This window comes from Giraffa tippelskirchi, chromosome 6, assembly GCF_054371585.1.
Source record: "Giraffa tippelskirchi isolate mGirTip1 chromosome 6, T2T-mGirTip1v1.2.pri, whole genome shotgun sequence".
Lineage (NCBI taxonomy): Eukaryota > Metazoa > Chordata > Mammalia > Artiodactyla > Giraffidae > Giraffa > Giraffa tippelskirchi.
This window is the reverse complement of record NC_137280.1, coordinates 10,779,582-10,793,324: the sequence shown is the minus strand read 5'-3', so window position 1 is coordinate 10,793,324 and position 13,743 is coordinate 10,779,582. Positions and strand designations below refer to the sequence as shown.

Below are 13,743 nucleotides of genomic sequence, written 5' to 3'. Positions count from 1 at the left end.
ACCCTCCAGTATGAAAAATGATGTATTCTCTTTGAGTAAATAAAGGTATTTTGTGTGTTAATCTGTGCTTCAGTATCAGGAATATTATTTTGTTAGCTAGTATAGTAATAAAAGTATTTTACCCTACCAAAATGACAACTGTGAAGATCTGAAGGAAATCTAATGAATGTTTTCTCTTCAGGTACAATAGAGGAAAAGATCTATCAAAGACAGATCAGTAAGCAAGGTCTTTCTGGGGCAGTTGTAGACCTATCCAAGACATCTGATCATATTCAGTTTTCAGTGGAAGAACTTAAAAATTTGTTCACATTGCATGAAAGTTCACATTGCATTACTCATGACCTGCTTGACTGTGAATGTACAGGAGAAAATCATACAGGTTAGTGGTATTTTAATTCTGTTATGATGATGAAGTTAATTGGTCTCTCTTTAGCAGTTGAAAATATTTAAAAACAAAATGACTAAAATATTGACCACTTGCATATGTTAGTTTTCTTTTTCTCCTCAGGTCTTAGGGCAGCTACAACATGGGTATTTGAGAAAAAACATGTTTTTTTTTGGTCCTTTTTTTTTAAAAAAATTTAATTGCTTTACAGTGTTGTGTGGTTTCTGCTGTACAGCAACATGACTCAGCTATAAGTATACATGCATCCCCTCCCTCCGGAGCCTCCCTCTCATGCCCTCCCCACCTCACCCCCAGGTCATCACGGAGCACCCAGCTGCGATGCCTGTGCCTACAGCTGCTTCCCGCTTAGCCGTTGCACCCATGGCAGTGTGGATCTGTCAGTGCTGCTTCGCAGTCATACCCGCCCTCTCCTGCCCCAGCCGTGTCCACAGTCTCTTCTCTACGTCTCTGTCTCTATTCCTGTCCTGCAGATAGGTTCGTCAGTACCATGTTTCTAGATTCCATGTGTATGCATTAATATACGATATTTTTCTCTTTTTAACTTAACTTCACCCTGTATAACAAGCTTCAGTTTCATCCACCTCACTTCAGCTGACTCAGATTTCTTCCTCTCTATGGCTGAGTAGCATCCCATTGTACGTATGTGCCACACCTTCTTTCATGTCAGTGGGCATCTGGGTTTCTTCCATGTCCTGGCTCTTGTAAACAGTGCTGCAGTGAACATTGGGGTACAACATGGCATCTTTTTGAATAACGGTTTTCTCAAGGTTTATGCCCAGTAGTGGGATTGCTGGGTATATGGTAGTTGTATTCCTAGTTTTTTAAAGGAATCTCCACACTGTTCTCCATAGTGGCTGTATCACTTTGCTTTCCCACCAGCAGTGCAAGAGGACTCCCTTTTCTCCACATCCTCTCCAGCATTTATTGTCTGTAGATTTTTTTTACGATGGCCATTCTGATCAGTGTGAGGTGATACCTGATTGTCGTTTTCATTTGCGTTTCTCTAATAATCAGCAGTGTTGAGTATCTTTTCATGTGTTTGTCTTCTTTGGAGAAATGTTTATTTAGGTCTTCCACCCATTTTTTTGATTGGATTGTTTGTTTTCTGATACTGAGCTGCATGAACTACTTGTATATTTTGGAGATTAATCCTTTGTCAGTTGTTTCTTTTGCGATTATTTTTTAACATTCCAAGGGTTGTCTTTTCATCTTGTTTATAGTTTCCTTTTGCTTTTAATTAGGTCCCATTTGTTTATTTTTGTTTTTATTTCCATTACTCTAGGAGAGAAAATTTTAATTAGAACCCTGTTAGTTCTCTCAATTTAGCTTATTTCAGAATCAGTTGTGGAAAATTTGACTTATTTAGTAAAAATCTGTCAAATCCTGATGATAATGATTTAAGAATTAGAGAAATGTTTTTAATCCTAATTTCTATTTCACGCACACACACACACTGACAGGCTAATCCTGCTGTTTATTTTGTGTACAGCTTATTCCTAATGAGGTCATACTTTCTGGACAGGACGCGTAAGCCACCATGCTTCTTAGTACTTCACACACTGCTTGTGCTGCTTAAATGAGGCTGAAAATGTCAACCCCCCAGAATGAACACCATTCAGATAGGAACTCGATTGGAAGTAGCACTTGGGCAACAGTGTCCGGAAGTTGGAAGTCACTTGATAATTGTATTGAGATGAGTTTAAGAAGTGAAACCGTGTAAGACTAACATGAAATAATTTATACTTTATATAGTCAACATTAATCTCCTCTATTGTGTGGGGTTTTTTCTACTTTAATTATTTCTTTTGTTTGCCCTGTATTTATCTGATTTTTTCCTTATTTTCTAAAGTTGAATCCTTAGCTTAATGACTTTCAGTCGTCTTTTCTAAAATGGGTATTAAGGCTGTAAATTTTCTACTAAGCTGCATCTCATAATTTTGATATGCTGTCTTTTTATTTTTCAGTTCTAAATGTTCTTTATCTTCCATTATGATTTCTTCTTTGGCTCATGAGTTATTTAAAAGTATGTTTTAAAATGTATTTTAGTTTTTGTCATTGAATTCTGGCTACTGCACTGTAGTTCCGAGTATGGTCTGCATGATATTGATTCTTTGGCAACTGTAGAGACTTGGTGTATGGCCTGGTGTGTTCAGTTAGTAAATGTTTCTCTTGTGCATGAAAATCATTTGTATTCTCTTAATTACTTAGTTTAGAGTTCTGCCATATTAGTCAAAGTTTCTGTTACCAAATTAGTTTTTTCTCATTTTAAAGATTTAAAAATTTGCTAATTTAACTGGAAAATTGGTAATGTTTACATATGAAAGCTATTTGAAAGTATAAAATGTATATGGTGGAAATACTTCCTTCTGTAATGCCCTCATCTGTCTAGTTTCTAGTCCTGCTGCCCTATAAGAAACACTGTTACTAGTTTTTTGTGTATCCTAAATGTATTTTTATACATATGCAAGGAACTCTGAATAAATATTATTGCCCAGTTCCCCCCCGCCCTTCATAAGGGATAGTGTAGTATGTGTATGATTCTGTACCTTTTTCATTTAGTAGTATACCTCAAGATCTTTCTGTATCATTACAGAAAGAGTTTCCTCATTCTTTTTTTCCCCTCAGTTGCATAACCCTCCATTGAATGAATAGACCATAATTTATTCATCTAACCTCACAGCTGTGTAATTAGGTTCTTTTCAGTCAGTATGCATCTTCATTCATACATATTTTTCCATATGTTCAAATATCTCATAAGGTTAATTATCAGTGTTGCTCTGTCAGAGAATATGTGCATTTGTAATTTGGATAGGTCCTGCTAAGGTGCCTTCCACTGGAGTGGAGGTTGTATCATTTATACCCCAACAACAGTATACTATTTCCCCACAGCTTTCCCAATTTAGGATTATCAAATGTTTGGGTTTTTGCCAGTCTGAGAGTAAAAACTGGTTTGTTTGTCTAGTTTTAATTTAATTTAATTTTCTTTTGCTATGAGTGAAGTTGAGAATGTTTTTCTATGGTTAAGAGCTGTATTTTCTTTATGTGAACCACCTGTTCATAACATTTGCCCATTTTTCTGTTAATAACCTAATACTTTGTTAGATGTGTCTGTTATTAAGAAATACATTAAAATCTTACAGTATGACAGTGAATTTGTCTGTTTCTCATTGTTCTGTCAATTTTTGCTTTATATATTTTATATGTTTGTGAAATGTTATCATTATTATTTATTTTATTATTATTTATATTTTTATTATGTAGGGATTGCTTTATCCTTAATGTCTTTTGCTTTCATTTTATCTTCTGTTAATATGTTACACTGACTTTCTCATTGTTAGTATTTATCTGATACATCTTTTCCCATTCTTTTACATTAAATCTTTCTGTATTGTTTTAGGTAACTCTCATTTAAACAGCATGAGCCTGGATTTTCTTTTTTATCCAGTCTGATGTTTTCTTTCAACTAGAGCATTCAGTCTATTTACATTAAGTATAATTACTGATATATTTTTATTCATTTCTACTGTCTGTCTTTTCATTTTTTGTTTTTTCCCCCAACAAGGGTCTGTTAGTGGTTAAGTCTCTCAGTATTTTTTCAAAGTGTTTTTTCCCTTTCTTAAATTCTTTCTTTGCTGGATGTGCAGTTCTAGTTGATAGGGCTTTTTAATGTTTTGGTTTTTCTCCTTTGGTCAGTACTTTCGAGGTATTATCCTACTGTCTCCTAATTCTCAAAGCAGCCTCGCTTTTGTATCTTCTGCTCCATTGGGTTCTTCTCTCTGTTTTCTAGCTCTTGTTAAACTTCTCACCACTCATCTCCTGAGTTTGTTGAGCATCTTTATGATTATTACCTTGAACTCTTTGTTGGGTAGATTGCTTATCTCTACTTCTCTTAGTACTTCTGGGGTTTCATCTTATTTCTTTGTTTGGAACATATCCTTCTGTCTCCTCATTTTGCCTCTGTGTTTATTTTTGTGTATTAAATAGGTTGGGTTTTCCCTAATCTTGGAGAAGTGGCCTTATGTAGGAGACATGCAGTGGGGCCCTGCAGCGCACTCCCCTCTGGTCACCGTAGCTATATCTCGGGTGCCCCCTCTAGGGGCTGCATGGCTCCTCCTGTTGTGGGGCAGACAGAGTGGGTGCCCTGGGAGGTGGGGCCGGTCCCTGGCCCAGTTGGCTGCCAGACTCGCCTCGTGCAGTGGCTCCAGCCCATTCACTGCCACGTCCTGGTTCGGCTGGCTGTGTGGCCCAGAGCATCATAGAGGGTGTGCTGGCCTCCTGGTGGGTGGGCCAGGTTCCTATTTGTCTAGCTGCTTGGCCTATGGTTTCTGGGACTGGTGTTGGCTTGCTGGTGGGCAGGTAAGCCCCTGGTTCTGATAGGCTAGAGGGAGAACTTCAAAATGGTGCTCGCCAGCATCAATGCCCTTGTGGGAATAATGAGCTCCCCAGAGTGGCTGTTCCCATGGGGATTCCAGTTGGCTCCTGCTTCTCCAGGAGGCTTTCCAAGATCAGCAAGTGGATCTGACACTGGTTCTTTTCATTCTTTTCAAATCACTGCCTCTGCCCTGGGACTTTTAGCATGTGAGATTTTGCATGAGCCTTTTGAGTGTGGAGTCTCTATTTCCTATAGTCTTCTGGCTTTCCCATATGCAGTTCCCTCTGGTCTTCAAAGCAGATGTTTTGGGGACTCATCTTCCCTGTGCAGGACCCCCAGGCTGGAGAGCTTGACATGGGCCTCAGGCCCCTTGCTCCTTGGGGAGAACCTCTGCAATTGTGATTATCCTCCCGTTTGTGGGTCACCTACTGAGGGTTGTGGGTCCTGACTGCATCTCTGCCTCTCCTACCCATCTGCTTGTAGTTCCTTCTGTCTTTAATTGTGGGAAATCTTTGCTGTTGGTCTTGTAACAGTTACATAGTAGAACTTTTTGGTGTGCCCATGAGAGAAGGCGAGCTCAGGGTCTTCCTACTTTGCCATTGTGGCCACTCTGTCATCCTTCAGATCTTAATAACACAGGTCAGCTTCTCTTGTTATACATGCTCATAGCCCCCTGTGTCTTAGCTTCATACCTTTAGCTCTATTTGTAATGTGGCTCCACAGTTCCTTATTTCCATTTTTGAAATCTAGAAAGCTTGAAAGACCAAAAGTTGTTCCCCACCCCCCGCCCCTTCATAAGTTTGCAACAATCTTATTTGGTGGCAGAAACCTTAGCTAAATTTATGTGAATTTATCGATGGTCTTTAATCTCTTTTGTACAACTGTTCTTGCTATAGCTTATTAATGAATTTGATTATGGAGTGTTATCCCAGATTGTTGCAATTATATTCTAAATTGGGCAACATATCTGGCCCCACAGGCTTTTAGATAAGAAATTGTGGACCTATAATACGTCTATCTCTCTGGATGATTATTTATAATGTTTAATGTGTCGTTCTCTTGTTAGACCATAAGGTCCTTGAAGTCAGAGACCATGTCTATTGGTCTCTATTAGACCATGTCTATTTTTGTTGACCACTTTGGCCCTCATTGCTCAAATCAGCACATAATAAACAATTTATGAATATTTGTAGAGGGAATGAATTAATTGAATTTGCTCATCTTAACATGAACTATGGTAACCAAACGTAATAAATCACACAAACTCATTATATAATAAAAAAGTATTGTATATAATAGAATATTGATTGGCCTAAGAATTTTCTTATTGTTTTACCTATTTCAGGTGATACATTGGAAAAACTCTCTGTGTCTAGAAATTGTCAGCTTGGTCCACATCAACAGAAGTCTGACTCCCTGAAGCCTCTCTCCATGTCACAACTGAAGCAATGGAAACATTTTCCTGGAGATCATTTAAATCTTACAGATCCTTTTCTTGAAAGAATAAGAGAAAATGTATCATTCTTTTTTCAAAATATAACCAATCAAACTATTGCTGTATAATGAAATATTACTTTATGACATTACTTTGCTTCCCCTTTAAAAAATTAATCTAGTAAGTAAATGTGCTTTTGGAAAACAAATAGAATTATTTTAATTATAATAATGTATTTTGTTGCACACTATATTATAGTTTTGATATAGTAGTTAAAACTGACTTGTTTAATGTTTTGTATATGTTCCTAAATATTGAAACATTAAAAGCATACTTCTATCATCCTATAATTGCTTATCAATAATTCCATAATTTGTGCACTTTTATTAAGTGCTTTCTAAAGAATTTTCATAAGGAATATTAAAAGGTAAAATGCCCAGTTTCTTGTCTTTGGGAAAGCTTAATTGATTAGGAATTGTAGTCATAGATGTGGGAGACAATTGAAAACTTTGATAAGTTTAAACTGTAGCTCAAACGAGAAAGAGAATGAGAGACTAGGACTGCAGATGCTGAAGATGTGATGCAACAGTTCCTGCAGGGCAGTTTGGGTGAGAATGGTGTGTAGGTCGTGACTGGATCGGGAGGAGCATTGGACACTTCAAAGCTCTGGTTTCTAATCTGGGACCTCTGACTCCTAGGGGACTGACACGCGGTCTGTAAAGCCATGTCCACCAAGCATTGTGTATTCACTGGACCATGGTTCAGCTACCATCATGTCAAAGGTTTCTGTAGGAATTGTTGACATTAATGTACAAAGCAAGCTTTCCAAGACTGAAGTCTGCAAAGAGAAAGGAATTACTCATTTAATCTCCAGTTAGGGCTCCTATAATCAGCTTTTGATTCCTTTTAGGGAAATTTCTTTTAGACTGAATATGGTCTTAAGGTTTTGAGTAAAGATTCAATTATCATCAAATCTAAGTTCTTTAGATTTGTAGTGCCATGCCTGAGCATTTGTGGGCTTCCTTAGTAGCTCAGGTGGTAAAGAATGCGCTTGCAATGCAGCAGACCCTGGTTCAATTCCTGGGTCGGGAAGATCCCCTGGAGAAGGGATAGGCTACCCACTCCAGTATTCTTGGGCTTCCCTGGTGGCTCAGATGGTAAAGAATCTACCTGCAACGTAAGAGACCTGGGTTCTATCAGTGGGTTGGGAAGATTCCCTGGAGGAGGGCATGGCAACCCACTCCAGTATTCTTGCCTGGAGAATCCCATGGACAGAGGAGCCTTGTGGGCTACAGTCCATGGGGTTGCAAAGAGTCGGACACGACTGAGCGACTAAACACACACGGACATGTACGCCTGGACATTTGTACATCTGTGATTCATAAACTGGCATTTTGGGGACCAAGTTTGTCAGAAAGGAAGTAATCAACTAATAAAAAGCAAAAACGTCATTTCTGGACTCTCTGAATAGGCTTCTTATATGAGGCTTAACGTGTAAAACTGTCTTCAGTATGTATCTTGTATCACATTATTCTCAGGTATAAAATCTTTTGAAAAAGCTAAGCGACTAGCTGCATTATTGTCTGTGTTAATTATAGTGTACACTGGGGTGTACTGCCCAGGTTGCCCCCTTTAGAATCAAGATGCTCATTTATCCAGCTATTGGGAGTATCACTGACGACCACTCATAGCCAAGTCTCTGTCCAAGAATAGCCCACAGCTGAAAGGAGCTGCCTTATGCAAAGTTCCCCTCCCTCCCCTAGGTGACTGGCATCCACTGATCTGATGATGTAGGGGAGAAAGGCCCAGCCCCTTGCCTCAGTTTGGGAGAAGCCTTCAGGACCATTCTAGCTCCAGAGGCCCTCCGTTGAGGCCTGTGTTGTAGCTTCACTGCAGTTCAGCTTGTCTCTGTGTCCAGACCTGCTTCCTTCAGTACCTTACAGATGTCGCTCCTAACTAACTCCCTGCATGCAGATCTGCTTGGTCTGTTTTCCAGGGAACCTGACCTAGGACATTACTCACAGGCGTATCACCGAGGAAAAGCACTTTAATAATTATAATTGATGGCATCCAATTGTCATTACTTGGCAGAATAATCATTGAATGGAATGAGCTGATATATGAAAAAATTTTTAAAAGCATAATAAATTTTACTTTATACCACATTTGAAAAACAGACCACGTGGAAATGAATTACTGTCTGTACGTTCATAGTGTTGTACAGTCATCATCACCACTGTCCATTTTCAGAAGAGTTCTCAATGTCTGTCTCCTCAATATTAGAGGCCTCTATCAGTCATTCCCCAGTTGACAAATGCAGTGAACTCTTTTAAGTCTTCATCTTGACATCTGTTCACATTAGGTATTGGTGAACTTCTTGAAATCCCTGCCTTTCTTAATTCTGATTAAATTCATTTGTCACTCCACAGTTATTTATTGAATACCTAGTACATGTTGGGCATCGTCTTAGGATTACGCATACAGCAAGAAATAGACGGTCTCTGCCCTCATTGTGCTTTCATTCTAACATCATGAGAATAATACACATATGTAAGGGAGGTGTCAGGTGGACGTGCCAGGTGGGGCCACTGCAGAGGGACCCCCGGCTCTGGGAAGGCGGCTCTGGGAGCCCAGGCCTACAGCTCTAGCCCAGGAAGACTTGAACTTGGGCCTGCTTGGTCAGGATGCATGTCCTCTCCCAGAAGACCCCCACTCTGGTCAAGCTGGTCCCCCAAGGAGCAGGGATCATGCGCCCGCCCACGTGTGGCCTTGGAGCCGTGCGCAGAGGTGGCGTGCCTGGGTGTGTGTCTACTTCTGTAGCCCAGAGTGTTCTGAGTAGGAACCTGCTTTTGTAGATAGTTCTGTGGTTTCAGAGGGCTTCCCAGGTGACGCTAGCAGTAAAGAGCCTGCCCCAATGCAGGAGACATAAGAGACATGAGTTTAATCCCTGGGTCAGTAAGATGCCCTGGAGGAGGAAATGGCGACCCACTCCAGTATTCTTGCCTGGAGAATCCCAGGGACAGAGGAGCCATAGGGTCGCAAACAGTCAGACACAACTAAGTGACTTAATACCATAATATTGCACATGGTGATAAGTGCTATGAAGCAAAATAAGAATAAGGGAGATATTTAATGGAGATTGTTATTTATATGTAGCGGCTTTATGCAGAGACCTGAAAAAAGTCAGGGATTGAGAACCATGACATTCTCTGGTAAAAAGTGTTCCAGATAGAAGGAACCACAAGTGCAAAGGTCCTGAGACAGGTGAAGGAGTGTTGATGCATTTGAGAAACAGCTCGAGGCCGCTGCGGAGAGAGTCAGAAGTGTAGTAAGAGATGAGGTGAAAGATAATCGCAGTGGAGGAGATCAGATGTTACAGGACATCGAAGACCATCTTGAAGGCTTCAGTTTTACTCTGAGGGAGATGGAAAACCACTGGGAACTGAGCCAAGGAAAGTCACGAGATGAGTCGCTCCATGATGAGAACAGACTGGTGGAATGTGGGGTGGAAACAATGAGATGAGTTAGGAGGCTCTTGCCATAATCTTGTCAAGAGGTGTTGGTGATTGGACCAAGGAGGAGCAGGGCAGTGTTGGATTGTGGATATTTTTGAACACAGAGCTGACAAGATATCTGAATGGATTGAATTTAAGGGATAAGAAAAAAAGAAAAAATGATTTTGGAATCATTTGGAATGATGCAAGGTTTCTGGCCCCAGCCAAAGGAGAAATGGAGTTGCCAGTTACTGAGATAAGACTGTGAGAGGAGGCTTGTAGGGGGAAAGCACAAGTTCAGACTTGATTACGTCAAGTTTGATATGCCTATTAGGTAGCCAGTGGAGGTGTCAAATAAGCAGTTTGGTAAGAGCTGAGTTCAGAAACATTGGTCAAGGCCAGAGACAAATTCAGGATTTTTCAGCATGTAGATGGTATTTAATAAAGGCATGAGACTGGAAGATATTACCTCGGTAGTAAATGTTGCTACAGAAGAGATAAAATGAATGTTATAGTGATAAAAATAATAATGGCTAACATTAAGTTTTTATTACTCTGTTCTAAATGCTAAGTGCTTTGCATACATTAGCAACCTATGACACAGCGTTGGTGTTGTCTTCGATGAACTGAGTTTTACTGTCTGTTTAGTGATATGTCCAAGGGTAGTTGCAAAACTTCATGAAATATACAGCCAGCCAGGTAGAGAAATATTGTCTTTTTTTTTGAAGTATAGTTGGTTTATAATGTTGTGTTAGTTTCAGGTATAGGTATACAACAAAGTGATTCATTTATATATATATTCTTTTTCAGATTCTTTACCACTATAGACTATTACAAGATATTGAGTATAGTTCCATGTGCTCCATAGTAGGTCCTTGCTGCTTACTATTTTATATATAGTTGTGTGTATCTGTTGATTCCAAACTCCTAATTTATCCATCCTGCCCCTTTTCCTCTTTGGTAACCAGATGTTTGTTTCCTGTGTCTGTGGAGAAATATTATCTTGACTACATCAGAATTCCTCTTAGTTTTTATTTGGAAAAACACCCTATTCAAACTTGGTGAGCCTTTTAACAACGTGGGTGTTGGTTGCTATCAAAGTGGAATAGAGGAAGGAAAATTTGGAACTTTGGAGACAATCTGAGCGGGAAGGATGGGGGGGAGAAAAATGAAAATGTGGAGGGAGGCTGGGACTGGATCAGATAAGGGACCCGCCCTGTGATGAGAACCAGGGAGGATGTTTGAATTACAATTGTTCTTCACTTGACTGTTTGCTAAGTAGTGTGGAAAGTAACCCTCCTTGACCTCTGCCCTACCCCGAAGTCTTGCCAGAATTTCAGAAGAGGGGCAGAGTTTGCCAAAAGCCTCCCTGTGACCTGGGACCGAGGCTGCGTGCAGGACACAGGAGCCCCGAGGCTGAGAAGACAGTGCTCGGCCGTTGGGGATCGAGGAAAGCTTTCAGGTCAACAGGCCGGGGATTTGCGGGGGATCAGACTCAGTGAACCCAGGTGTTAAGCAGTGTCTGGTTAACATCTGGGTTGCATATCCACAGCGCCTTTCCTGTGGTTGGTACTCAATTTATAAGAATTCTTTTGTCTGTTATCTGCTCTGAGATAACACAGTTTGTAATACCTGGCTCCCTCTTACACTAGGCTCAATTCTTTGAGGATGGGGCTTTTATCATATTCATCCTAGTATCTCAGTACCTTGTATGGTCCCTGGCATAAGACAGCTACTTATAAGTGAGAAATGAATGAACAAATGAATGAAATACTTCATCCCACCAAGCATCCCCCCCACCCCCCAACTTTAACTGCCACGATTGGGTCCCTTGCTCAGAGATCTCACTCTCCAGGTATTTTTTAAAGCCGATTGCTGAGTGTGGGGCTGTGCTTGGCACTGAAGAAGGCAGAGCCAGTGGTTTTTCTTCCCTTGCTGGCAGCACAGAGACTTCCCTTCTTACTTCCATGATTTCTGGAATCATGTCTGCAGCATGAACTGACAAAAACTGTCGGTGGAAAGGGTATTATTTGAGTCAAGTATGTGATTCATTTCTAATTGCACAAGTGCACCTTTGACATATCTTCATGGGAATATCTTGCTCTAAATGACAATGTAAATACATTTGAATCACGTTCTAATTAGGACTGAGTCACTGATGGATTAAAGTGTGAGCAGCTCGAATCTGGAGAACTCAACTTCCCAAGAGCCCATCCATCCATTTACCTGTGTGTATGATAAAGGAAAAAGTCAAAAAAACCTGCCGTCACTTTGTTTCTGAACATTGCATTCAAGGCCTACTTCACATTGTCTGGCAGCTTACTGACAAGATTGAAATTCTGTGATTTGCAGCAAATAACATGTATAATCAGTAGATGGCACTGTTTCTCTGAGTTGGTTCCAAGTTAGTATATTGGGCCTTAGAGGGCTTTGTAGACATGCTATTTTTGTTGTTGAAGAAAGGACTCAACAAAGGGATATAATTTTCTCTTACCTTGTGTGACAGAGGGCTTTTTTGGTTTCGAATACTTTTGCTGAAGCCTCTTCTACAGCTGACCTGTGTTCTCTGCTTCAGGCCATTACAGATTAACATCCCTAAGAGCCTTATGTTGTCCACAATGTCCGTACCAGTTCAGCATGCAGCTTTTATGATAAAAAAAACTGTGGGGAAAACTCCTTATTGACACAGAACGGTTTGTTGGAGTTTGTTACACTTACTTAAAACCCTGAAGTGTTAAATGTAGGTTAATCTTTATAATTTTTTTAATTTATTAAAAATGATAAATCTCTTTGAGTAAGAGATGAAAATCCAATAAAACAGACAAACAATTCCTTTATTTGTATTTTTTGGAAGAAATGTCAGAAAATACTAAAGACATTTTAAGTGGTTTTAAATAGGTATAATGTCAGAGGTAGGGACGTAGCAAGGGGACTGGAGAGAAGCTAATTTCCACAGTTTCTCCCTCATCTTCGCTGTGGTCTTTATCCTAAACTTGCTGGGAATATTTGGTCCACAGAGATGTTTCTGCTGTCACAGGATAGTGCAGAAATGATGCTTTCCCACCAGTGCAGCTGATCTGATTGCACCTCCTGTCCTGCTCAGGTTGCTCAGATTGACAAATACAAGACACAACAGGCTGCTTTCAGGTTCCCTTACACACAGGGTGAGGGCTTCCCAGGTGGCTCAGCGGTAACGCATCTGCCTGCCAAGCAGGAGATGCAGATCCGATCCCTGGGTCAGGAAGATCCCCTGGAGAGGAAAAGAGCAACCCGCTTCAGTATTCTTGTGTGGGAAATCCCATGCACGGAGGAGCCTGGCAGACTACGGTCTGTGGGGTTGCAAAGAGTCGGACACGACTTATCATCTGTACAACAACAATATACAGGACGGGGAACAAGAAAGCATGTACTGTAAAAATGGAGCAGAAGCTTTCTGACTCCAGGCAAGGCCTCCAGATGCCCCAACCAGTCTGCACTTGGGGTACATGTGGTCATGGGACGTAAGGCTGAGGGGGTGTGGACAACCTCAGTTACTGGGAAGCATCTGCTCTGGGGTCCTTTGGCCTTTATACCTTGTTAAGGTTGAGAAATAAAGAGTAAATATGGAGGCCAAGATACCACTTTTATTATCGACAACAGCCTACTTGGTGGACTTAGCTTGAGGTCTGTTCCCCAAGTGAACATAATACTGACCTCTATCTTGCCTACGAGGAAATGCTTCCCTGGGAAAGCTGTGAGGCGGAGGCCCAGGGAAAGGAACCCTGCTTTCTGTAACAGGCTCAAAGCTGTCGTCCCAGAGAAGTAGGTGGAAATTTTTCTGAGAAAAAATTCACATAACATAAAATTCACTATTGAAAGTAATTTATTGAAGTAAGGTTCACATAACATAAAAACCAATCATTTTGAAGTGAGTGACTCAGTGCCATTTATTAATATTGTATTCAAAAATGTTGCTTAGTGATCACCATGTTTTTACCCTAGAACATTTTTGTCACCCTCTAAAAGATATCTTGTGCCTGTAAGGATTTACTTCCAG

The 13,743-nt window shown here is 40.4% G+C and overlaps 1 protein-coding gene across 5 annotated transcripts in view; it reads left to right on the top strand.

Moving 5' to 3' along the window:
- The window catches only part of RAD54B (RAD54 homolog B), a 120,356-nt gene extending 113,796 nt beyond the window's left edge, over positions 1-6,560 (top strand). For all 5 annotated transcript variants that reach the window (XR_014055814.1, XM_081496963.1, XM_081496965.1 and 2 more), the window contains 2 exons: positions 182-379; positions 6,124-6,560. Coding sequence is in view for 4 of the 5 variants with exons in the window: in XM_081496963.1 (XP_081353089.1) it covers positions 182-379; positions 6,124-6,341 (416 nt within the window). In the remaining variant the exon portion in view is untranslated. The remainder of the gene's footprint in view (positions 1-181; positions 380-6,123) is intronic.
- Positions 6,561-13,743: the final 7,183 nt, after the last annotated feature.